Source organism: Oncorhynchus kisutch, linkage group LG12 (genome assembly GCF_002021735.2).
Source record: "Oncorhynchus kisutch isolate 150728-3 linkage group LG12, Okis_V2, whole genome shotgun sequence".
Taxonomy (NCBI): Eukaryota; Metazoa; Chordata; class Actinopteri; order Salmoniformes; family Salmonidae; genus Oncorhynchus; species Oncorhynchus kisutch.
In genome coordinates this window covers 18,332,099-18,357,386 of record NC_034185.2, presented here as the reverse complement: position 1 = coordinate 18,357,386, position 25,288 = coordinate 18,332,099, and the positions used below count along the sequence as shown (strand labels likewise).

The window sequence follows — 25,288 nt, the reverse complement described above, 5'->3', positions numbered from 1 at the left end:
TAAACAAAATGACAAATCTGAACACGTGAAAGAAACACCAGTGAGAAATGCAATCTGTAACAAAGTTGTTTATCTCAATTAAGTTAGACTGCTGGTCGCAGTAGTTCATTGAAAAAAACAAAACAATATTTACACAACATTGTCTACGTACAAATGAACATTTACAAGGCATATTGAAACAACAACATTCACAAACTATACACATCACATTCCATTTGTTTAAAAGGACCATTTCATTGTCTCATGGGGATATTTATCACATGACATTGTAATGTTTTTCACCTTCAATTTTAAATTTAGTTTGCAAAGGCAATGTGCTGGGAAGATAAATACAAACATGCTTAAATTTATCCTACCAATAATACATATAATATAAAATGAGATCAATATATAATAGAGACAAAAGATATTTACAGACTCAAGGTTACAGTAAATAATGTATCATTTTAAAACAACTTCCACATAGTCAACTGAAAAACCGTGGATTTATATTTTGCGGTGAAAAAACTAAATCAAAAGTATTATTGTTTTGGGCAACATTCTGCAGCAGGTTGAAAACCATTCTAATCCTGAGTTACGGTGTTCTGACAAGAAAAACATTTAGCCAGTCACTTAAATACTACATCGGAATCTATTTTTCTAATATTACTGTGGGTCGCATTTCCTGGAGCTGCTTCAGCAGAGTATCAGCTACGTCCAAAAAGGATTTGTCCACTACAATTTTTACATTTTTAAGTGACGTCAGCTTCTGAGGGTTCCTGAACTCAAGGGTATCAAAGCCTTTTGGGTAGTGCAAGTATGTGTCTGACCTTTTGCACAACACTGTAGCGTTTCTCAGTCGAATCCTCTTCTTCAGAGCGTTTTTAGATGGGCTTGATTGCTCCAAGAACTTTAAGAAAGACATCTCGAATCCCATGGGCTTAAAGGAGGTCAATGTTTCACTTTGATCGTTCATTTCATCCTGGGTAAGGGCAGTGCTAGAGGAGTCGTAGTCAGATCCATTTTCTCCACAGTAAACTGCATTACTCCTTGTCAGCCTCTTGCGTTTTACAATTTTTTCAAAAACACTTTTCCGTGGACTTCCTCTCTTGCGTTTCACCACCACAGAACCATCAGATGCAGTTTCTGAGCTTTCATCATACAAAGGTTTGGTGTCACACAGTTCGCCCTTCCCCTTTCTCCGTAACACAGGTTTTGAATACTCGTCAAACTCACTTCCTTCTAGGCCCGTGTCTGCTGTGTCCTCGCTGTCGGATATCTCTGAGGAGGTCTCAGACTTAGAGTCATCGCTCCTGGCAGCGCGGAGGTTTCTACGTCTTGGGTATTTCTTGCAAAATATGAAGTGGCTTCTCTGCTCTTCTAAGTATCGCTCGGACAGTCCGTGCCCCATGTAGTGCTTCATGATACTCCGTTCAGACTTCATCACTGAATCACAGCCCTTTATCATGCAGGGGTATTGCAACTTGCATTTCTTAATGCACATTGCAGACGCTTCATCCTTAGTTTTCAAGGAGGGTTTTCCATATTTCGTCCAACTATTTTTTTCTGTCTTGTCAGTTCTTTTTTTGTCACCTCCCTTCTGTGTAATCTTTTTGTTGCCCTCTATGTTTTCTTTCCCATCGCTTGATTTAGTTATTTGGTAATGTGAATTCTTGGAGTCAGATTTCTCACAATCTTCACTTTTCCTTTGGTTCATCAGTTGGAGTTTGTAAAGGTCATGATGCTTTTTCATGGTGTGCCTCAGCAGGTTTGACTTTGTAGCGTAAGCACGGTCACAGCCTTCGACATCACATTGGAACATCCCATCCACAGGTTCCATTTTGGCAAGTTTTGCCTTGTCATGTTCTTTTTCAATATGTCCGATGTACTTCCAGAAAGCAATGAAGGATGCTGTGCACCCTTGCTGATCACATCGGAATCTGCCTAGGTTGATGTTTGACATCAGAGATCCTGCTTTATCCAGGCTGAACTTGTGAAGCTGGAGGTAATGCTGCAACATGTTCGGAACGTCTTGGAATACTCTCGAGCAGTCGCTCACTTGACACCTGAGTTCTGTTACCTGGGTTACTTCAACCTCTGGTTCCTCCTCCTGCTTGATTCCGTTTTTCTCATCCTGTTCCTCATTTTGATCATTTTCATTTTTCATTTCACATATAGATAGAGCAGACTGATGGACAGCCCTGTAATGGAGGATTAAATTATGCTGAATTGTAAAGGCTGCTGCACATCCTTGATGAACACAGCGATATGGCCTGTATGGACTGAAAGAATCATTTGCCTCAGACTTCTTCTCTTTCGTCTTCTTGGGAATTTCAACTTTAGGCTTTTCTACTTTAGGCTTTGGTCCTCTCTGCAGCTTGATTTTGGATGTCTTTTCTAGCAAGGGAGCACAAACCTGAAGGGGATCTGATGGAGCAGGCGTCATTGAGTCAGCTCTTTCTCCCAGGTAGCCTCCAGATTGTTGACTGTAATGAGTAGGCATAGGCCGAGATGGAGCTGGTATGTGTTGTCCATTGGACCATTGATCTGCATCAGGAGGGGTCATTAAAGGCTGTTGGGGTATTGTTGAGTAGTGTGCGTTAATTTGATATTCAGACATTAGCATTAATGGTGTCTGATCATGCATGGGCATCCTTTGCATTGGCTGCATTCCCATGGAGAGGCTATTATCATGATATCTCTGGTCAGCTATGCCTTGAGAAGTCTGCTGTTTGAAAGGATGTGGGTGGTAGTCTTGTTTAATCCTCTCTCCTGAAGCAAACACGTTTTTTACAGTCATATCTTGATTTTGGCTCACATTCGGGAGTGAATGTTGACGTCTAATATTCTCCATTATTGAGTGGGGCGCTTTGGCAATCTGACCAGACAAAGGAGGCTCTGAAGGCACACGTGGTTTGTCTTCGTTATTAGCAAATCCAACCGCGTTGCTTGACTTGCGCTTCATGATTAGTTCTGCAATCTCCCGCTGTGTCAATCTGTGAGCGGTCTGACAGTGGGCCTTAAGGTTTGAATTGCGGGTAAAAGTCTTATCACACATTTGACAAGAGAATGGGGCAAATTTCCCATGGCTTTTCTTAATCGAATTGATCATCTCATTGGTGTAATTGTGAGTCTTGATGAGGTGTTTTAAAATGGCATCTTTTGTCATGGCCCTGTATGTGCAGTTGTCACTCTCACAGGCAAACAGCTTTCTACAGCCATCAGGAATCTGTGTATCCTTCTCTTTTGATACATTAGGCTGGAATGATTCAGTATCATTGCAAATGTCAGTGCAGCTAGGTTTTGTGGAGGAATATGTTGGAGTAGAATCACACACCTGTTGTTTGTCTAAGTCTAGCCTCTCGAATGCAGTCTGAATGTCCATTATCCAATGCTGTTGGTTTGCAGGTGTTAGATTTGGACCAAGATCAACATCATTCGCAACGATGCAGGTAGGTGCAGGTACCTCGTGGTGTCGAGAGGAAGCCTCTCTGAAATTAGTAAAGCTCTTCATGGGTGCTGCTCCATTCATTTGGGCAGATGATACAGAGGGGATTCCGTGATCAATCATCTTGGAAGGCTGAGGACTTTGACGCACTCCAAAATGTTGTACATCATTGGTTGTTGGATTGGATGACACCAGATTCAAACTGGCATGTGTGTCAGTGCTGCTTGTCCCAGATACACTGCTTCTTCTTTGGAAGTCTCCAGCTAAAATCTGTTCACGCAATCTTTTCTTGACATTATGTTCCGCACTCTTCCTCCGTGTCTCCACCGGTTTGATACTTGTTGCTGCTGGACTGTGTTGAGGCCGAGGGTCTGGTGAGGTGATCTGCAACATGGGGTTTGTCATAAGGTTTTCCGCCAAACTAGCCATTGCAGCCAGAAGTCCATCATTAGACAGCCCTCCCGAAATGGAGGCAGAATCAGAATTCCCCTTCACTTCTTTCATCTTCATCAGTGTTTCTGCTCTGAGTAAATTATCAATATGATCTGTGGGAAGTCTGTGAAGTGAGACAGTGGGGTTGTTTTCTGCAAGCACCTGAGTGAGAAGTGGCTCATAGAATGCACTAGTGCCAAACCCAGGGTCACATGACTGCTGAAGATAACCATCTGTATACGATTCATTTTCTGTCTTCACTTGGACATTTCCTGTGTGCTGTATGACTGTGCTTTCTGGCAAGCGTCCAGCAGGTCCGTAGGGGCCATAAGGATTTTGGAACGTTGGCTGGGGAATTGCTGAGGGCTCAAACATATTGGGAATATTTGGAGTAACCATAATTTGTTTAAGAATCTCATCGGGTTGTTCGCCATCATTTGCATACGGTGCAGCAGGGTTATACTGTGAAGCTGGTGGGGGCTGAGTATTGAGAAGTTGCTCTGAATTGAGAAGATCAAGAAATGATGAAGGCAAGTCTGCTGTCAGGAGCTCAGTGTCATAGGCTTTGCAGTGTAAACGTTTGGACAAATGGCCTCCAAGTGATTTGGGATTTGTAAATTCTCTACCACACCTAGAGCAAATGAACTTTCCATCTTTAACAATGGCAGGCCACTTTGTTCTTTTGTTGCGCTTGACTTTTTTGCCCATCTGGTTTTTTTCAGCAGCGTTTTTGGTGCCGTCTTGAGATTCACTGTTGTTTCTAGCTAGCAATTGGTTTCCTGCAAGGACATGTGATTCCATGTTGTTTTTCTGCATTCTTCCACTCCTTTCAGGGGGATTGAAATTAGAACGCAAATTACTTTGAGTCTGCGGTGTGTAGGGAAGTGCAGCATTTCCCAGCTGATTTGAGAGACTTGAGTCCTTCAGAATGTCCACATAAGAGGGGAAAACAGGCTGAAGAACATTATCCATAGTTGTTGGAAGCAGTGACTCTGCTGGTCTTTCCACATTAGGTCGCATCATATGACCGGATGGAATAACATGAACATCCATTCCTCCACCACCCATTTGTGGCATCCCTTGCAGGTTCGAGGAGGGATATACTTGTGAGTGATAATTCTGGATTTGGTTGTTTCCTGGTGTTTGTTGCCATGGCATACTAGGGGGTGCATATTGATTGGGGTTGTTTCCTAGCTGGGAGAGTACAATGGGATCTAAGATATTGTCCATTTGGTTGGGGAAAGCTTGGCTTTGGACAGCAGCTGAATGGGAAGCGTAAGAGTGGTTTGAGTTTGAGTACAGGGGCGGGGTTGGCTGAATGACCTGTTGATGTTGTATTGGAGCAACAGAGTTATGGTTCCCGATCAGAGGCAGACTCGACGGGGCAGCTTTTCTTGCTTTTTCATGTTCCCTTGTTTTTCTCTTAACAAGTTTCCATTCTGTATAAAACTCTGGGTGAGCTGCTTTCATATGCTTGGTAACACTTCTGTAGGAGCTGTAGTTGCGATCGCATGACTCCAAAGCACAGTGGTGTCTCTCTCCTTGGGGTGGGGCAGGAGTAGTTGGTAATGGGTGTTGCTGTGGGGCAGGAGTAGCTGGTAATGGGTATTGCTGTGGGGCAGGAGTAGCTGGTAATGGGTATTGCTGTGGGGCAGGAGTAGCTGGTAATGGGTGTTGCGGTGGGGCAGGAGTAGCTGGTAATGGATGTTGCTGTGGGGCAGGAGTAGCTGGTAATGGGTGTTGCTGTGGGGCAGGAGTGCTTGCTAACAGGCCCTGTGTATTCTCTGTTCTGCAACCAGTGGCTGGCAAACGAGTTACTAGTGGAAGAAGTGTGTGAGAGACCGATGGGAGAATTTGAGGCATTGGAGTTGACATGTAATGGGAGGTCTGGCTTGATGCTGACATGTTAACAGACATGTGTGGATGTTGTTGTTCTTGCACTGGTACTCGGAAGTCAGAATTGTAGTTCCTGGATTCATAATTTCCATCTTTGCGAAAACTCTGGACCTGACCTTGAAACACACTTGGTTGTTGGGCATGATGCAAATCCCCAGGATATTGGTATGAAGCTAATGGAGGATTATGTGGTTTGGGTCTCATATAGTCATATGCAGCAGTCTCTGAGGGGTCTTGGTGTCTATGTCTCAGCTGATTTGGGTCATGTGTTTGTGCATTTGTGGTAGACCGAATAACAGATCTTTCTGAATATGGGTACAGTTCTTTTACTGGTGGCTCACTTTGAATCATGTATCGTCGATCATTCTCAACAGGACCTTGAGAAGCATTCAGTAGGTTGTCAATCGAGTGCTTCACCTCAACAGATGCTGATGGATGAGAAGCCTCATCAACATCCTCTGAGAAGGGAGCATGATCAGAAAGCATCCTCTGGTCCAGAAAATGAGAAAGGTCAGTGTCTGTAGCTGGGTATTCCTCCTCTTTTGTGACATGTTCCTCCTGGTGCAGATCCAACTGTGACTGAGAATGGAACACTTTTCCACAGTTAGGGGCTTTGCAGGTGAACGTTTTGTAATGCTGTGACTCATGGTCGTAAAGCTTATAGGCTTCATTGAAAATCTTCCCACATCTAGGAAACATGCATCTGGCTTTAAATACGACATGTTCTTTTCTGTGTACAAGCAGCTCTGTGTTGGAGAGAAAGCTGGCCTTGCAGTTCAACTGTATGCAAATGTACGGTCGGACACCACAGTGCACTTGCAAATGATCGTTAAGGTGTGTGACATTAACAAATTGGCGACGACAATACTGACAAATCACCTTTTTGTTCTGCATTTCAAGGAAGCGCTTTGCTTCATCGTTATCTCTATGTGCTTTCACATGAACAAGAAGATTTCGGAAATACTTGAATCCCTTTTTGCAGTTTACAACAGGGCATGTGTTTTCCTCAGTGCTGCTTTCGGTCTTAAGTCCAGAGACTTTAGTCTGAACTGATTCTGTCTGAAGCGACTCCCCATTGTGTTCTTGGGAATCACTGTTTGCATCTTTTTTCCAAAGTAGATTTTCAGTCTTAGCTTTTAGAGCCGCTATAACAGGAGCAGCCGTTTTGGGATTAGCTAATTTTTTATTTGTTTTAATTGCAGCTAGTCTTTCCTTGCATGATAGCTTTACGTGTGATGCCACGTGTGGTTCCAATATGTCTTTTGAGGTGAAGGTCTCTGCGCATATCGGGCATCTATAAAGTCCATCTTTGTAGTGAGTCTGTGCATGACGTACAATCCTGTGCCCCAGAAACTCCTTGTCACACAGAACACAGTACTGCATGTATGCCTGCCAGTTTCGAAACCTGGCCGAGATGAACCCTTTCTCTCTCAGTTTCTTTGTCTCTCGGATTTTCCGTCTTTTATCTGTTATTTCATTCAGTTCATGTGTGGTGTCCACGAAGTAGTCTGTGACGTCTCTGAACACTTCCTCACCCTGGGCTGTGTCCTCCTCCTCAGGGGCCTCTGGGATCTCATTGTCATTCAGCAAGTCAATGGAGGACACAATGGAGGCCTCCTCACCCATAAGGGTCAGGCAGTGACGCTTCAGTGTCTTCCAGTCCCAGAACTCAGGGTCAAAAGGCCACTGGGTCTTGAACACCAGCAGGAGCTCACAGCGGAGCGAGTTAGACACAGGAAGATTCTCCTCCTCCAGCTTCTGGTCTGGTTCGTTGTACAGAGTCTCCACGGCGTAGTAGGAGTCCACTGTGGGTTCCAGGAGGAACTCTGTCAGCTGGCAGGCCCGCTTTACCTCCAGATCAGTGGGCAGCAAACAGGAGATGGTTTTGCAAATGGTGGCCTTGTTGTTTGCGTCACTTGATTCCAACTGTAGAGCCCGTATGCACATGTCAACACACACTGGCAGTCCAACCTTACCCACCTGTAAAAAACAAACAAAAAAACAACAGGGTTTTAGAGGGAAACGCACTAAATATTAATTGACTATCAATGAAACAATAGAGCATATGGAACAAAAAAGGTTGAGTGCTGACTATACAAAGCAAAAATTATAGTGTGCCATGTTCAGTCTATATACACCCAGAAAAAAAGGAATGTATCAGGGCAGAAGCTTACCTCTGATTGAATGACTTTGATGAAGAAGAGGATGTGGAAGACCGTTGTGGACAGCAAAGACATCTGACGACAACTGTCCAGGAACGTCTCTTCAGATGACTCCATCCGCTTCAGCAGTTTGCTCCAAAACAGTGTCAGCTCCCTGGAGAGAAAATAAATCAACCAAATAGCTTAATAGTCATAATATATTCTATAATACCTGAATTATCTGAAGAACTAAACAAGAGATTGCACAGCGTGTTTTATTTTGTTTTACGACTACTGTAAGTTGAAACAGGTAACACAATAGATATACATTTCATAAGTCAAACAGATAGGAGGGGTGGGCTTCAATGCAAGAAACGTAGCGCCGTGATCTTACCAGGCACAATAAGTGTCTCCTTGGAGAAGTTGACGTGTTAGAAAGGCTGAGCATAAGCTGAAGGCTCCCCTCTCATCCCCTTCCGACTCCAGGTTACAGATCATTTCTAGTGCATCACGGCAATCAACCTCGGAGAGCTGTCGATAAAAAGGAAGAGCTGCATTGCATTCAAATTATATTTCAATGTGGTATGCAACAGGTCTGCCTCAAGCTGCAATTACACCTTTTCCATTGAATGGTCTGCCTTTTGTTGATGAAAGTCTCAATTTCATACACTAGCAAACAATAGCGAGGACAGAGAAATTCTGATTGGTACAATGAATCCACGGAGGCCTGACAGTTAAATAATTCAATGGGCCCTGTTCATGGGCCCTGTTAAAAAGTTGGACTATATAGGGAATAGGCTGGCATTTGGGACTCAACCGGTTTCTAGCAGACTGTCCCAACCTACCTCCTCCATTAGTGGTTCCTGTGCTGAGGCAGAGCACAGGCAGAGCAGGTACATCTGCTTAAAGATGTGCCCTTTTCCTTCAAACTCGGGACACTCTGCACAAGCCCTTGCCAGCAGTGCAGCCCTCTCCATGTGGTTCTCCTTAATAAGGTGCTTTACTCTCATCTCCAGCAGAATGGGTCCCTCAAGTCGAAGGAACTTGTGAACTAAAGAAGAGGATATTGAGATTCACAGACACAATACAAATAGAGTACTGATATAAAATGCTGGTTCAAATGTACAAGACTTGAATAACAACTAGTATCAAAAGTTGTTCCTGGATCTAGACACTGTTGTGCACAGGGTTTTCTTCCTTTATTGTAGTAAAAGAAAAAACTCACCCTCCTCTGTTTGTGGAGACTCATTAGAGAGGAGACTACGCAGGGTGCTGTTCGTCCACACACCAGTCTCCTGGGCCACAGCAGACAGGAGGGCCAGCTGTGTGATGCCATTCTCCTGCAGCTGGGAGTGTGCTGACTGCAACACACACAATTCACTCAGTGATAGTATTCTCAAAGCCGTAGGTACTTTTAGAAGCAATTACGCATTCACATTAATGGTGCATCCTTGCAACATATATAATATTATGTAGTACATTTCAGAAACAGACCAAATGGAATCTTATCTTAAAAGACTATCCTGAACAGATAAAGCAACTCAATCAGGAATACAGTAACCTACAAGTGTAGTTTACAAGACCTCATTGCATATAAAAAGGAAACATTTCATCCTCTGTGTGACATGACTAAGCATTTTACCTGAACAGATGACTTGAACTCTTCCCACAAGGCATCTGGGAAGTTTTCTGGCAGGGAGAGCAGCAGCTCTATACAGCTCCTGCACAACCAATAGGAAATCAACTGAGCTACCCAAACATGATGACTAAAGCCTTTGTATTTTGTGCAGTGATTTAAACATAATCTGAAGAATAAAGGCAAGTCTGATTGGTAATGATCAATAATGTTAGCAAAGCACTGTAAAACAAATTGCTGGAGATGGTGTTAGGTAACATCATCCAATGTAGGGTGTATCATACAATTCTACATCTGAGATAATGTATAGTACAGTAATTAATCTGAAGTGCATTTCAAATTATGTTCTTCTAAAAATCTCATGGGTACTAATCTTGCAGGCACATGGAGAACAACAAGCAGGTTAAACCCCTCCACAAATTAGACAGGCGTACTCACAGTGAGAGACGTTCAACTACGAGGGGGACGTTTTCACACTGAGAGGAGAGGCAGGAGGAGACCTGGGCATAGCTCAGCAGGGCCACTGTATACACCTCCACTAGGGGCAAGGGCTCCTCCTCCATCCTCCATCGACCAGCATACTCCACCAGAGTCTAGAGAGAGAGACAGAGGAGGTTACACACCTTTCTCTTATGCACCAATGAAGTCATCCACAGAGAGCTACAAAGGCAGATGTTTGATATCTTTAAATGCAATATAGTGCCTACCACTACTACTGCTGAAATTCATTTGCAACAGGAGGGGGGTGAAATTTCTATAATTAGCCTAAATGTTTGTATGTGAAATGACAAGCAGTTGTAATGCATCCTGTTTAGACCAGACGAATACATTTTAAAAAGTTACCAACCACTTCATTCATGTTGGATATGGTTTATGAGTCTACATTTCTCCAACGTCCTACAGAATAGATCCTTTCCATCAAAGCAGAGGGGGCTGGGCAGATGCCCACACACAGAGAGCAGTGAGACTCTGGAGAGCGCAGACAGACAGATGGGCCTGGAGGAGACGCCCTGTTCTGAGCAGCATCAAAAGACAAGTAGTTCTGACAGCTTCTCTCGGTCAGGCAACTCCTCAGAGAGAATTAGGTTATAAAAAGGTTCATGAGAACTGTGCAATCACGAATAAATCTGATTTAAGTGAGAAACCACAACTTTATTCTGCTCATGATGGAGAGAGAACCTTTCATGGCCTATGCTACATGTGTGTTATTAGCTACCTCAGTATTGTTGAATTATTCACAATCTCAGTGTACCTTGGCATCGAAACAACAGTCTACATTACTGTTAAAGTCACTGCATGGATGGTTGGCTGCACTTTGTCTCAGACGGCTCAGTAACAAGAGCCTACAAGTGGAAAAAGCCTTTGCAAGTTGGTGAGGTTATGGGGACTTCTCTCCAGTAACAGCTTCCTGTTTCGCTCTTCAGGAAATAAATGCTAGCTGGAGACAGGGCTGAGGCTAGTTGGATGCTAGAACATTGGGCTGGGCAACATGGCCTAAAAATTATATCTAGATCTCTCAAATTTATGGGTGATTCACGATACATCTAGATTTTTTAAACGTAAAAAGTCAACACTGCATTTCAAACAGTCAGGAATAATGTAAAGAATTAAGGGCTTGTAAAATTATTAATAGGCTAAATATTCAGCAAGTATTGACACACCTCGACTTTGGTACAGCCCGAATTTCTAATGAAATTGAGATCGTGTCAATGGCCTACACAAAATACCCCATAATGTGAAAGTGGAATTACGTTTAGATATTTTTTACAAACTCATTAAAAAAGTGAAAAGCTGAAATGTCTTGAGTAATTATTCAACCCCTTTGTTATGGCAAGCCTAAATAAGTTCAGGAGTAAAAATGTGCTTAAGTCAAATAATAAGTTGCATGGACTCTGTGTGCAATAATAGTGTTTAACATTTTTAATAACTACCCCATCTCTTTACCCCACACATTCAATTATCGGCAAGGTCCCTCAGTGAATTTCAAACAGACCAAAGACAAGGGAGGTTTTCCAATGACTTGCAATTGGTTGACGGGTCAAAAAAAATAAAAAGCAGACATTGAATATCCCTTTGAGCATGGTGAAGTTATTAATTACATTTTGGATGGTGCATTAAAACGGCTAAAGAGTTTAATGGCTGTGATAGGAGAAAACTGAGGATGGATCAACAACATTGTAGTTACTCCACAATACTAACCTACATCACCGGGGCCAAGCTTCCTGCCATCCAGGACCTCTATACCAGGTGATGTCAGAGGAAGGCCCTAAAAATGGTCAAACTCCAGCCAACCTAGTCATAGACTGTTCTCTCTGCTACTGCACGGAAAGCGGTACCGGAGCGCCAAGTCTCGGTCCAAGAGGCTTCTAAAACAGCTTCTACCCGCAAGCCATATTACTTCTCAACAGCTAATCAAATGACTATCCACACTATTTGCATTGCCCCCCCACCCTGCTGCTACTCTGTTATCTAATTATAGATATCATAGATAATCATTGTGGCGGTACCCCCTGTATAAAGCCCCGCTATTGTTATTTACTGCTGCTCTTTAATTATTTGTTATTCTTATCTTACTTTTTTTAAAGGGATTTTCTTTGCTGCATTGTTGGTTAAGGGCTTGTATGTAAGCATTTCACTGTAAGGTGTTGTATTCGGCACGTGACAAATACAATTTGATTTGATTTAATTGACAGAGTGAAAAGAAGGAAGCCTGTACAGAATACAAATATTCCAAAACTTGCTTCCTGTTTGGAATAAGCCACTAAAGTAAAACTGCAAAAAGAATGACCAAGAAACGTACTTTATGTCCTGAATACAAAGCGTTATGTTTGGTGCAAATCCAACAACATATCACTAAGTACCACTTCATATTTCAAGCATGGTGGTGGCTGCTTCATGTTATATTTATGTTAGTCATTGGCAAGGAAAAGGAGTTTATTTATTATTAATAAAAATAAACAGAATCGAGCTAAGCACAGGCAAAATCCTAGAGTAAAACCTGGTTCAGTCTGCTTTCCAACAGGGAGACAAATTCACCTTTCAGCAGGTCAATAACTTAAAACACAAGGCCAAATAAACACTGGAGTTGCTTACCAAGACAACATTGAATGTTCCTGAGTGGCCTGGTTACAGTTGACTTAAATCAGCTTGAAAATCTATGGAAAAACCTGAAAAATCGCTGCCTAGCAATGATCAATAACCAACTTGACAGAGCTTGAAGTTTTTTTATTTTATTTTAATAACGTGCAAATATTGTACAATCCAGGTGTACACAGCTCTTAGAGACTTACCCCACATAGCCTGGTTTCTCTCTAGGTTTCTTCCTAGGTTTTGGCCTTTCTAGGGAGTTTTTCCTAGCCACCGTGCTTCTACACCTGCATTGCTTGCTGTTTGGGGTTTTAGGCTGGGTTTCTGTACAGCACTTTGAGATATCAGCTGATGTTCGAAGGGCTATATATATAAAATAAATTTGATTTGACTTACCCAGAAAGACTCAGTTGTAATTGCTGCCAAAAGTGATGCAAACATGCAATGACTCAGAGGTGTGAACACTTAGTGGGGCAAAAAAGTATTAAGTCAGCCACCAATTGTGCAAGTTCTCCCACTTAAAAAGATGAGAGGCCTGTAATTTTCATCATAGGTGCACTTCAACTATGACAGACAAAATGAGAAGAAAAAAATCCAGAAAAATCACATTGTAGGATTTTTAATGAATTTATTTGCAAATTGTGGTGGAAAATAAGTATTCGCTTCGCTGCACAGCTATTTTCAGGTCTCTCCAGAGATGTTCGATCAGGTTCAAGTCTGGGCAACTCAAGGACATTTGTTGTCCTATTGGAAGGTGAACCCCCCCAGTCTGAGGTCCTGAGCGCTCTGGAGCAGGTTGTCATAAAGGATCGCTGTACTTTGCTCCGTTCATCGGTGACTCGATGATCCAGACTAGTCTCTGCCACTGAAAATCATCCCCACAATATGATGCTGCCACCGCCATACTTCACCGTAGGGATTGGTGCCAGGTTTCCTCCAGACGCGACGCTTGGCATTCAGGCCAAATAGTTCAATTAGAGTGTTTCATCAGACCAGGCAATCTTTCTTCTCATGGTCTGAGTTCTTAAGGTGCCTTTTGGCAAACTCCAAGCGGAATGTCATGTGCTTTTTACTGATGAGTGGCTTCCGTCTAGCCACTACCATAAAGGCATGATTGATGGAGGGCTGCAAAGATGGGAGAACCTTCCAGAAGGACAACCATCTCCCCCAGAGGAACTCTGGAGCTCCGTCAGAGTGACCATTGGGTTCTTGGTCACCTCCCTGACCAAGGCCCTTATCCCCCCGATGCCTAAAGCTGGCCAGCTTTAGGAAGAGTCTTGGTAGTTCTAAACTTCTACACTAAGAATTATGGAGATCACTGTGTTCTTTGGGACTTTCAATGCTGCAGAAATGTTTTGGACCCTTCCCCAGATCTGTGTCTCAACACAATCCTGTCTCGGAGCTCTACAGACAATGCCTTTGACCTCATGGCCTGGTTTTTGCTCTGACATGCACAGGCAACTGTGGGACCTTATATAGACAGATGTGTGCCTTCCCAAATCATGTCCAATCAATTGAATTTACCACAGTTGGACTCCAATCAAGTTGTAGAAATCTCTCAAGGATGATCAATGGAAACAGGACGCACCTGAGCTCAATTGAGGTTCTGTACCATCACTCATTCATATATCCTTATGTACATATTCTTTATCCCCTTACACTGTGTATAAGACAGTCGTTTTGGAATTGTTAGTTAGATTACTTGTTGGTTATTACTGCATTGTCGGAACTAGAAGCACAAGCATTTCGCTACACTCACATTAACATCTGCTAACCATGTGTATGTGACAAATAAAATTTGATTTGAGTCTCATAGAAAAGGGTCTGAATACTTGTGTAATTTTTTACAATTTATTTGTAATATTTTACAATTTATTTGTAATACATTTGTCATTATGGGGTATTGTGTGTAGATTGATGAGGAAAAAATTTAGGTTTGAATACTTTCCGAATGCACTAAACTTTCTGAAGGTTCTGTAAGCCTTCCACAACCATAAGACCCACTAATAATTGTATTTTTTCAAAATAGTTTAACCTGCCAATGGCAGTAAGGATTGTGCCTACTGCCTTACGACAGTAGAATAACAAATGTTGGTTTCAATGGCATATCAGGAAATCTTAAAGAATTAGTATTTTTCCTATGGTCGGATTTTGTCTGTAGGCGGTTAAAAGCAAGATATGCGAATGTAAAATGTCCAGGTTTCAAACAATGATATGGCTGGATAGGCATCGCATATGTAATTATTTAGGTTATGGAAATGTATAATATTAGAAAATCATTCCAATGTTGGGCAAATAGGTCTATTAGAATGCACGTCTGTAGGCTATGGCTAGCAACTATGGTAATCTAGAGAATATGGTTGTATCTCCCTGGCCTGAACCGATTGTACACTGAGATACAAATCTAAGCTTGCTCCCCAAGCCAACTGGTCTTTCGTGTTATCGGTTGGGTTGCCAGAGACGCAACCCAGTCGTTTAGTCTTTTTGTTCTGTATCTATGGACGCGACCCTGGAATAGAAAATGTGCGCTCATCAGGACACTGTTGTTCAGAGGAGCTAGCCAACACAGCTAACACTTCAAACTGAAGCTAGAAAGACTGCATACTAGCTGCATCTCATTTCATTTTACCTGTTTTTTGCTGACATTTTTTTGTACAGTAAATATCCATTAAAATGATGCCAGTAGATTCATGATTTTGACCTGCTGATGAAAGCCGTCTGCCTCGTCCCGACAAACAGGAGATTGTTTCAATATTGAAATTCATTGTTGCAAATGTCAGAAAGAGACTGCAAGGTTAATACAAATCTCTGCTGTTGAAAACCGAATGCTAGTTCAAAAGAAAAATGGGAGATTAATGTCTCGATTTTTATAGTGGAGATAAAGTTTATAAATTGCCTTGCTGGGAGTGAAATAGTGGATTGCACAGTGAGATGGAACAGTAAATAGGCATTTCAACATCATAGCTTAAGCCGGTGGCAACTTGTGGAATAGACACCGGCTGGAATGCCTTTTTAACCAATCAGCCTTCAGGATTAGGCCCACCCGTTGTATAAGGCTTTTTACTACAGGGTGAATGTGTTACCTTGTCGGGCAATGATGAATGCCCCAAAATGTCAAGCCCCAACTTGGGCATCATCTTGACGTGTCTCTTGAGATCCCCAGGACCAATAATCCAACAGTTCCTGGAAGACGTTGGACCAGAGAAGACGGCCTTCAGAAATGTGCCACTGCAGAAAAGAAAATTACGACGCTGCCTTCTGGGAAGTGAGAGAAGCTTGTGGATGACTGTCATTTTGTGTCTAAGCGTTTTGGAAACCTGTAAATGGGGATCTTGAAAGTCTCCACTCTCTTTGACCACTCCAGCTGGCCAGATTACCTCAATGTACTCACTATTTTTGGCCTGGAGGAGCTAAAGTTGTTCACAGACCACTTTAGCCACATCCTGGAGGAATGTCAGGACTTCCAAGTCCTCCAAACATGCAACGTGTGAGCGGCTGGAGCTCAAGGTAGATGTCCGCCACTTCAGACACCTTCAGCCACAGGTGCTGTGGCAGTGCCTGCTGCAAGCTACTGCTACTGTTGGTAAAGATAATGCTGGTCTTTCCCATGAGCTCATACAGCTGTGAGCGAGAATTCTCAGCCATGAAGTGCATCAAGTCAGACTTGAGGTCCAGCCTGTCTACCAGCATGCTGAACAGTCTGCTGCTGATCTCTGTCCATGGCTCGGAGACTGAGCACTATATGGCAGAGAGGGCCGGTAGCAAGTGGTGAAACTCAAAATGGGCAAGACTAATAAATTGCCAATTTGATCAAATCTGCAACCTCTCCTCTCTTAGATTGACCATTCGGCTCTCTGAATTTGTACATTTCAATGCACTCTCACTTGTGATCTTTTAATCTACCCTTGGGTGGCATGTGCTTGCCCCATCACCCATGCTTTCCCCTCTCTGCTCTTATGTTTATATAAGAATTGCATACCGGTCTTTTCTACAAAGTACCTATACACCATTCTTGTGTGTGTTCAGAAAAAAAAATAAGGTCAAGATGACCATTCAGTGACTGAAGAGGGAGGGTGAAGCAAAGTAAGTGAAGGCTGGGAAAGACAAACATATTTTATTGTATATTGTTGTGTTATGTTGTTTAATGGGGCAGCTGGTAGTGGAACGTAATCTCTAACTTAAGTTGATTCAGTAACCAGTTCTCAACAACATTGTTCTGTTTTAGATATATTGTATACATGTGGTTAACATGTTCAATTAATACATAATGTAATGTTTGTCTGTTTTCATTAAGATGCAAAAAGGTTATCTTAAATCAAGTTTATGTAATAAAGATTTGTGTATTTCTGAGACTGATAGACAATTACTTTAAAAACACTGCAAATTACCTAGACCCATGTTGGCATATGAAAACATAAAAAAAACAAGTATTTCATTTTGGGAGGGTTCAAGTTGACTTGCCTGGCAGGCCAGTCAACTGCAGGAGAAAAGTGCCTCCCTGACAGAGATATGGATGCAAGGACTGACCATCCATGATATCAAAACTATAGCTGTAACCATGTTGATGCTATATAGTGTTTTTATACATTTACTTTGGTATAAAAAAAGCTTATGGGATAGGACAGTTGAACTAAGCTCATGAGGCATTTATAAATAATATTCTTTAAGAATCAACAGGTTCGTACCATTAATTTAAAAGTAAAAAATAAATACAATTGTTGCAACTACAGATTTTCCCTTTACAGAGCACTCTCTCCTCCAACAGCAAGTTGGCAACACTGCCGCAGATTGACTGATCCCAACTCATGCTTCTAGTCTTTACCTTCAACACGCTGACAATACAACACCCTGCTTGATGCCACCTGTAAAACTAATAGGATTCAAACATGTATGCAGTGTACTCTACACAGCCTACAGTGGCTGCCTAAAAACCTATCTGTCTGACTTTCCCCATAGTCTCCCTCTCTCTACAGGTGTTTATGACAGTTGCTTTTTAATTCAACTGGGCTCTCGTTGGCTCTAAAGTGGATCACAAACAATAACAATAAGCAGTATTCCTAATCATAACAGCAGGTCCTCATCTGAACCAGAATCTAGGATTTACAATAGATGTTGAATATGGCTATTCTCCTTTATGATCAGGATGCAAACATTTAACTTCCCATGATTAATAATTTCGGTGAATACCAAAGAATGGAGTTTGCTACCGTTACGACCAGTATGTACTTCCAGAAAAGGTCTATTGCAACTGAAAAAAATGTTTGGAAGAACGTACGTATTGTTTTTGACTAAGTGCGCATGTGCCAAATCCACCTCTTCAACACCTCCTGTAACATTAGTAATGAAATTAAAGTACGGTAAATAAAGCTTATTCAGAATTATAAGCTGGTTGGTTCAAGCCCTGAACGCTAATTGGCTGGCAGCAGTAATATATTAGACCCTTATACCATGGTTATGACAAAACATTTATACTGCTCTAATTACGTTGGTAAACAGTTTATAATAGCAATAAGGCACGTCATGGGGTTTGTGGTATATTCTATTCGCTAATGATGCTAGTGAAGAATATCCTAGCCTATACATTGATCGGCCCTGCTTTATTGAGGTTGCGAAACTTTGCAGGCCAGGAAATCGCCAAATTTAATTGCGGGAAATTTAGAAATGGGGTGAGCAAAATGACTAGTGGCAAAAAGGTCACAGTCCTATTTAACCCAACAATCCAAAGAAATGTTGGCACTCACAAACTGCAAGGCTAGAGCATAAGGCTCAAAACCAAAGCAAGTAACGTCAGTCTGAGCAAAAATCTGGAGATATCTCTGACAGGACATTAAATATTCTAAAGCAACTGGTCTGGACAATATGCCTGCTAGGTTTGTAAAAGACGCTGAACATATTTCACCCTGCCGCACCTATATATCTCAATAGAACAAGGGAGGGTTCCAAATTACCTGAAACTTGCTAGGGTTATCCCACTACACAAGGTAGTAAGGTAGAAAACAATATAACTACACATCTCTATTCTGGGAATCCTGGAGAAGATGATCTATGAGTAAATTGACATGTACATATCCAAGAACGCACGATTTGCAGACCGGTTTTACAAAGTCACATTAAACGAATTAATGTTTTCTGTATTTAACCGACTGTATCAGGAAAGAGATTGATGGAACATTTTGTGGGATGGTTTTACTGGACCTTCAGAAAGCCTTTGACACAGTAGCCCACCAGATACTACTCCACAAGTTAAGGGCCCTAGTTGAGTTGTAAAACTCCTGTAACTTTCAATACATTTTCCAGAAATCTCATTTGAATGTTCCCCAGAATCAGGGGGGAATAGAGCAGGTAATCCAGAATGCTCCAAACAGGATTTCGGGAAAACCAGGTAATTTAAGTAAAGTTCCTGGAATTTTGTAACTCTAGGCCCTAGGTTTTAGCAGCATGGTATCAGATGGTTGATATCAATGGCACCTTATCAGGTGTAAGATTAATCAGCTGTGGAGTGTCACAAGGCAGTGTTTTAGGGACACTACTCTTCCTGTTTATATAGTGCATTCGGACTGTATTCAGACCCCTTCCCTTTTTCATTTTGTTACATTATTCTGAAATGGATTAAATAAAACTCCTCAATCTACACACACAATAACCCATAATAACAAAGTAAAAACATGTACTTTAGTATTGACCCTTTGCTATGAGACTAAAAACTGAGCTCAAGTGCATCCTGTTTCCATTGATCATGCTTCAGATGTTTCTACAACTTGGTGTCCACCTGTGGTAAATTCAATTGATTGAACATGAAAAGCACACACCTGTGAAAGATGAAAGGTGTTTGTGTTCTCGGAAGTACAGCAACTAATCAGTCTCCTCCGTTCCAAATATACTGAATCTTTGAATTAAATTCCTAGCAGGAGAGTTTTTTTCCCCATCTAGATGTCTTGGTAAGTCACAGTACTTAATGAACTTTAAACGACTTTATTTTTGAGAGAGTGGTCTGCCAGCAGGCAGCTTCAGAAGCAGCATTCCTTTACAGACAAATAAAATGCCTGTTCAGTGGCGAGTCGAAGAGTCAGAAGGAACATGCCGTAGCCAAGGTGCTTTCACGGGTATATGACCGTAGTATCATTTCATCTCTGAACAGAACCCCCCCGTTCCACTATTCTGACCAGCAAAATAACATTTCTGAACTGATTCAAACCCCAAAAATGTAACGGTATATATCGTTCCTTTCAGTTTCTTTTTAAACCTCTTTAAAGTACATTATTTTGTTTACATTAAATTACTTGCAATGGAGCAGGCAAGCTATTTACATGCATTGGACAGACAAATGTAGGGCTTCAGAGCATTGGCTTAACATTGGACTTGAGCTACCTAGCTTGTGTGTGCACCAGAATTGAAATAAAAACACGTTTTACCTTTTTGTAGTTGATAAATCCAATGCATGGCTCTACAGTGCAAACTTTTTATTTGCACATACAGCTAAATATTTTGCAGTGAGACTGGAATAGTCTATTTAGGCGCACCAGTGCGTCAAAAAAATTAAGGATTCTAGCTTTAATACCAGAAATATTTTTTCATAGTCCTTGTAAAAAAGGTCAGTGTAGAGCCCTGCAATTTTAAACGTGATAAGGATACTATAGTTAACTATCATTGAAAAAGTTAATCCATTCTTCGCTCTAAAAAAATATATATATATATCACTCCCTAATTTTTGAATAACACTAACGTCAGTAGGCAATAGTAGACTATGCTTCGTAGGGGGAGGTAGCCTGCACACAAAGATTTTCAGCTGGCAGGCTGACACTGAAAAAAGTTGTGACATAGTGAGGGCTTTATAGGCACTTTTTTTTTTTTGTGGGACTAGGAGAAAGAAAAGAAAATGCCCGGAATGTAAAATAACAGTATTAACCGGTTCCCATGCTGTTAATGGTTATGTTCTTGAAACAGTATAGATTACTTTCATTCCCAGTTCTGATTCTGTTCCTCAAAAAAATGTACAAATAATTCTGGTTCCGTTCTCTGAACTGATTCCAACCCCTGGCGGTAGACATAACTTCATTGACCAGCACTAGAATTCATACATACACAACAGGACCATTGTTCTTCAATGTGAATAGACTGGGAATTTTATGATTTCATCTTATCATTTTAATGGAAAACTAATCCACCCCCCCCCCAAAAAAAGTGCTTAAACATTAAGCAAAATTGTCCATTTGTCACATCCCTAACATATCCTATATTGTTTACTTAATCTACTTACATTAAATATTAATGTATTACGTGTGGCGCGGGTGAAACAGATATGACATTCAAATCAAAATCAATGACCTTTCCTGCTGCTGGATCAGCCGACCTGTGCCCGGCAGTAATAAGGGATTTTATTGGAAGTGCATGAGAGGTGAATTTGGCGAATGCACACTTGGTCTAAAACAATACTTAAGATTCTTTCCAGACAAGGCATTTTTTCAGTTGCATGTAACTTTTTACTTTGACTTTTTTTGGAAGTACATACCGGATGTAACGGCAGTAATGACGATAGTTACTCAGCAAAACTCCATTCTTTAATAAGTACCGTATGCATTTTGAAATTATTAAGCTTAAAAAGCTGGTGAATGGCTTCTTCCTGGACATAAAGGAGATACGCAATATTCAATGTCTCTTGTAAATCCAGATTCTGGTTCAGTCCTCATCCTGTCAACTTAGAGTAGCCTTATTACTTGATAACAAAAACAAGGTTCCACATCGCAGATCAGATCCACAGATAAGTTGTAAACACAACACACTGACACATACACCAACCCCACACATGCTGATAAAATTATATATTTCAGTGTGTCAGCACAGGGATATACTCCCATCAACATCAATCAAACCCTCAGAGCGAAAGACATAGCATAGCTGTCAGACACGGAAGGAATCCCAAAGGACACCCTATTCCCTATATAGCGCACTACTTTTGACATGAGCCCCATGGACCTTGGTCAGAAGCAGTGCAATATAAAGGGAATAGGGTGCCATTTAGGGCGCACACACAGCTGAGGTCAGAGGTCATGTGCATTTGATTTCATTGTAAGCTGCGACTGGGATGTGTAGGAGGATCTGCTGTTCTCCCGGCTCTCTCCACAACCTCTACACCTTGGTAGATATCACAGTAGGCCTTTAACAAATGCACTGGCCAACATAATCCAAACAACCAGTTATAATTTATTACAACTTTCTTTAGACTGGAACCTAAAGAAAAAGTAGCCTTAGAATTGCAAATAAATTAAACCATCAAGTGTTTTTCTTAGCTAGGCTAAATAACACATCTAGAGTATATAATGTAATACAGTCTAATAATGTATTGTGATTGTATTTATGTAACAATGCCTCAACAAGAGACTTTCCTCATGAGAGGCGCTAACTAAATACATAGAATCCCATTCACCCCTCCATTTTGATCTGGTCCTAATTAGAGAGAAGGGAGGCAGGAGGGGGACCTGGGCTGGTAGACATCTGGTAGAAAGCACACTGCCAGTCCAGCCAGACTAACACCAACAGTAGAGTAGAATCATCCATATTCATCACCATCCATCATCCATGCTGTGACCAGGGGCAGTGGCTTGTCTCATGTCTTCAATCTCCAGACAACACATGGCATCCTGAGACCGAGCCGGGGTCGGGTGGGAGGAGGCGATTTACAACACTCGGCCGTGCGGATGGTAGTCTAATAACACCACCATACACTCACTCTGCTAGATGAGCTGAGTGGAGGCTGGGGAGCCATGCATATCTAGGAACCCAGCTGGGCACCTGGGAATAGTGCTCTTTCAAGCATCATGCAGCTGAGTGTGGAGGGCAGAAAACAAGCAGTTCTTCCACACAGACAGGCAGAAAAGGAAAATGCAAAACAATGTATGCTGTTTGAAAAAGAATGCTGGATTGTCATGAATAGCCAACAGATACTTTTTTTTAAAGATGTCATTTTGTAAACACACTGCTGAATTCAAATGTACATGCTGGAAGATGAATGACAATTTAAGTGTGAAAATGAAGAACCATGCCTACTGCAGTGGCTCTCATCCGTTCTCTCTGTCCTTCCATCCTCCCACACAGCGCAAGGACAGTCATTGCGTCTAGCCACAGATATTCACACATGCTTGATATTCTACTGCAACAATGGCTGGCACATCAAAGTCCAAAAACTCTGTCTGCAACTAGATTCAACAGAATTATTAACAGCATGCTAATGAGGCCTGCTACTGTTCGTTTAGACCTCTGTTCATCTGTTACAATGCAAATCATTATTGTTACAGCAATTAAAGTTGGTTTTGCCAAGGCTGGCTCCATGCATAAGCAGTCACTTAGGGGCCCAGGCTGCCAGGGGCCCCTAACCCCCAAAAATAGACACGTTTTTGGGGGTGGGAACTCAGTCAGGGTATCAAAATACTGTTGAGAGTTATAATGGCTCTACACACAACGTGCAAGTTAGAAATGTGGTTGTGCATGAGCAATTCTTGTCTTATGTCAGTTACTCAATTAGCCATGTCAGCTAACATTTTTTTGATTGGCAAGTCTGTCTAGCCAGCTATCTAAAGTTGTCGTAATCATGGCCGAATACCCAGGGGCCCTGTACTACAGGGGGCCCCTATTGATTTTGTTAGTCACTCAGATATCATTAACATAAGGCAACATAAACATATGGCATAAGGCATGGCAAAATGGGTAGATTTGCAGGGAATTAGCTTTAAAAATGCAAAAGTATTTACCACATGGCAAAATTAATAGGATAGCATTAAATTAGCTGAATAACATATTTGTTTTGCTCCATGGCATAATAGGTAGAATTTCATTTAATGTGTTGTAAAATTGCCAAACTCTCTCCACCCCTTGGCAAAATGTGTATAACCGCAGAAATTCTGCTTTAAAAAGGCAACATTTTCTCCACACACCATAATCAAATGTGTAGGATTGCAGGAAATGTAAACGTATGTTTCTCTCTGCCGTCAAGAGGGGTCCATGTTTTGTCCTTGAGGACTCTGGAGGACTTATAAAGTAATTTTACTATCATCGCCTCAGTCATGAATGGTACAAGCCCTTGACTATGAGCAAAACATTTTATTTTGTTCTACATGAAAACCAGGTGTATAGTAATTAACAGTTCTTCTTCATCTGACACTACCCACTCGACTGAAAACTTGGCCTGATTAAATATGGGTCAGTAAACCAATAGCTACATGAAAGGCACAAGAAAGTCAAAGTGGAGCAGCCTCAGTAGTGCATCAAACTTGATGGGAAAATGTGTTCAACGATTTCAAAAGGAGTTCACACTGTGACAGAATAGCCTAACACAGGTGTTTCAAACCTTTCCTCTGGGACCTCCAACAGTCCATGTAGTTTACCTAGCCTATACCACAGCTATGACACACCTGATTCAAACTTGTCAACTAATTTTAAACCCTTTGAATAGGTGTATGAGGGCTACAAAACAATTGTGAAATGTCTGGGGGTCCACGAGAAGATGTTTGAAAACTACTGTCCTAGTTAACTCAATAATTTGTTATATAACCCACATTTAGGAACAATGGCTAAATGGGTAGAGTTTCAGTTTGACAATCCGAGACCATGCATGGACACAAACACCCCACATTTATTTGAGACCTGTCAGCAAAAGATGCGGTGTAGTGTGTGCGAGGCCTGTCCCATTGCAGTGTAGGCAGAACAAAGCCATTTGTTCACTAGTTAGCTACTAGCTAGCTAGCTGCTTCATTATCGTTAGCATGGTAAATTAGTTGCTAGCCAACTACAAAGCTGAGACAGTAATGGATAGTTTAACGTTAACTTTATCAACGGCCGTAAAGTCAGCGTCTCTGCGTAAACTAGACATGACAAAGCAAGGCTGATGATGGACCTCCTCATTGCGCCTATGATAATTCAATAAGCTAGCTATGTCAGCACACAGTATCAAAAGGGTAGCTAAGCTACAGACAGTGTCAACATCAAATCATTTAGCTGTCTAACGTTGTCGCAACGTGCGAAAGTCAGTCACATAACACAACAGCACCAGCTAGTGTTACAACAAGTATACGTATGCTTATTTGACATAAATCATTAAACCATGTCCACATTGACAATGGCAACATTATTCAGGATTGTAAACTAGCTTAAGCTAGCTATGCTAATGCAAGGCTCGAGGGTTATTTTGGAATCGCCAGCGCGCACAGCGAAAGAAATAACTAACCTGGCAAAAGTGTTGACAATACTGAGTTGACGACTGAGTCGGAGAGTCCGTACTGTTCTTCAGTGCAATTGCTAATTTTAGCAATTTCTCTCGGAGCGCCACAATCGTTGCACTGGTATCGGTCTGTGCGCTGAGGTTTTGTTCGGCCTCTTCGTCCGCCATCTTCACACCCAACTCGGTCGCGTACCACTGCCGCGTACGCAGACAGCATGTGACCAGAATAATTAACGCACGCAGAATCAAATGCCACTGTAGTCCACCGAGGGGCGTAGCAGTTTTGAACTCTGTGGTAGGTAGCACAATATGTTTTTTTTTGCGTGCAGGCACTTAACTATTATAAATCAACTAAACTTGAAGACATCAAGAGGCCAATAAATAATGAACATTAGGTTATCAGTTCAAAACGTAATTTTAGTGATTGTATTCATCACAATCAGGTAAGGTAATCATCT

The 25,288-nt window shown here is 41.7% G+C and overlaps 1 protein-coding gene across 1 annotated transcript; it reads right to left on the bottom strand.

The window, feature by feature from the left end:
* Window positions 1-53: 53 nt before the first annotated feature.
* On the bottom strand, window positions 54-25,084 carry znf292b (zinc finger protein 292b). The gene is made up of 8 exons (XM_020496353.2): window positions 24,837-25,084; window positions 9,971-10,125; window positions 9,539-9,617; window positions 9,122-9,257; window positions 8,742-8,947; window positions 8,291-8,427; window positions 7,930-8,071; window positions 54-7,735 (listed from the first exon to the last, which is right to left on the bottom strand). Exons 1-8 carry the CDS (start codon window positions 24,996-24,998, stop codon window positions 632-634), a joined length of 8,121 nt encoding a protein of 2,706 aa, XP_020351942.1. The 5' UTR covers window positions 24,999-25,084; the 3' UTR covers window positions 54-631.
* Between the last annotated feature and the right edge of the window lie 204 nt (window positions 25,085-25,288).